We start from the raw sequence: 1,574 nt of genomic DNA, 5'->3' as shown, positions 1-1,574 counted from the left end.
AGCTTGTAAGGCAAAGTGCTGGAGCTGATGGTTGAAGCAAAAACATGGCGTGGAAGTCTAAAAACTGAGGATGACTTCTGCAGGAAAAGGATCTAAACAGCTAACTCAAAGCCGATATATATTCCAAGTAGTGTGTTTTAAGGCTGAGGCCATCTTCCAGATTTCCTAGTCAGCCAGTTCAAACATTCTGCAATGATACAAACAAACACACAGTCAGACAAACTCAAAAAAGAAACCCAATAACGAGTAAGGGAACCAACACACCAAATCCTAACTATGGAGGTTACATTGGTAGCTTCTACCAGACCCCCTACCACCCTCAACCAAACAGTAGGAGGAGGAAGGCAATAGGTCTGAGCACGAGCATCTCTAGCCTTGCACAGGGCATGGACGGTGCATAGGGCACACCAGTAGATTTGGTGGGCTGGTCAGATTTGAAAGCAGGCTGGGAGACAGAGGGAGAGGCCTCAGCAGTGAGCCTTGGACAAACCTCAAAAGGTGGAAGTCCGGGTTGAATACATACTGAGTGTTGTGACTGCTTGGATGAAGGGTGGGCACTGGCAAGACCAGGTTGTGGGCTGGGGTCTTGAGGCTCAGGGCTGGACCAACTTGGCTCCAGGAAGTCAGGATCAGAGTCCTCAGTGTCTTGAGCTTCCTCGGTGTCTTCAGCATCCTCGGTATAGACCTCTTCCTGGCAGGCCACGTCGGGGAAGGGCTGGCAGCAGAGGCCTTGCCGGACCACGACGTCCTCAGGCCGTGTATCCAGCAAATCATCCAGGAGTAGGCCATCGGATGAGGTCCCGGGCTGCCCTTGGGGGTTGGGGCCCAAGAGGTCCTGGGGGATGAGAACGAGCCTGTGGCCTAGGAGGTCCACGGTGAGGACCGAGGTTGGCGGAGGCTCCAGCACCAGATCGACGTGGCCTAGGGGCACCTGCAGGGCGCACCCAGTGGCCAGGACCACCAGGGAGGTGAGGGCGTTGTGGGTGTCTGCGGGGGCCGGTGTCGCCTTGGAGGAGTCTTCGGAGCTGGGTGGCGGCCTCGGCGGGTCCTTTCGGCTGCGCTTCGCTGGACTGGGTCCCGCAGGCTCTGGTGTGAACCAGGGTGTCACCTCGGAGGGGTCTTGCAGGCTGGGTGGCGGCCCCGGGTGGTTCTTTCGGCTGAGCTTCTCCGGGCTGGGTCCCCCAGTCTCCGGTCGGCAGCAGGGCGTGGTGCTGGCGTCCATCAAGGCGAGGGCGATGTCGGGAGTGGCGTGGTAGGTCTGGTGGTGCTGGCGCGGGGTCTCCGGTTGGTGCTTGCATGCACCGGGTGACAGTCAGGTGTCAGGTGTAGAGGAGGCCCCGTGAGGCGGGAAGAGGTCGTCGTCTACTGAGGCCCTGGCCGGCCGCCGCTTTTGAATCTCGCTGGCGTGTGTCCCTCACACAGGTGCGGATGGTAGCGTGGTCTGTATTCTGATGGTGTTGCAAGTGCCCTCGGGCGGACCCCAGGCAGGCTAGGCCCCGCCCTGTCATCTTGCATCCAATGAGAGTGCTACTACGGAGGCTAGTACCTGCGCTGCGATTGGTTGCTCGCTGCTG

At 59.0% G+C, this 1,574-nt stretch overlaps 1 protein-coding gene across 1 annotated transcript; it reads right to left on the bottom strand.

The window, feature by feature from the left end:
- Window positions 1-319: 319 nt before the first annotated feature.
- LOC125344518 (proline-rich protein 23A-like) lies at window positions 320-1,222 on the bottom strand. The gene has a single exon (XM_048337029.1). It carries the CDS (start codon window positions 1,220-1,222, stop codon window positions 320-322), a length of 903 nt encoding a protein of 300 aa, XP_048192986.1.
- Window positions 1,223-1,574: the final 352 nt, after the last annotated feature.

This window comes from Perognathus longimembris, unplaced genomic scaffold, assembly GCF_023159225.1.
Source record: "Perognathus longimembris pacificus isolate PPM17 unplaced genomic scaffold, ASM2315922v1 HiC_scaffold_138, whole genome shotgun sequence".
Classification (NCBI taxonomy): Eukaryota; Metazoa; Chordata; class Mammalia; order Rodentia; family Heteromyidae; genus Perognathus; species Perognathus longimembris.
The sequence above is the reverse complement of the archived record's forward strand: the minus strand, read 5'-3'. Positions and strand labels throughout refer to the sequence as shown.

Coding starts and splice junctions, on each gene's coding strand:
- LOC125344518 (XM_048337029.1), bottom strand. CDS start 1,222: ATGGACGCCAGCACCACGCCCTGCTGCCGACCGGAGACTGGGGGACCC.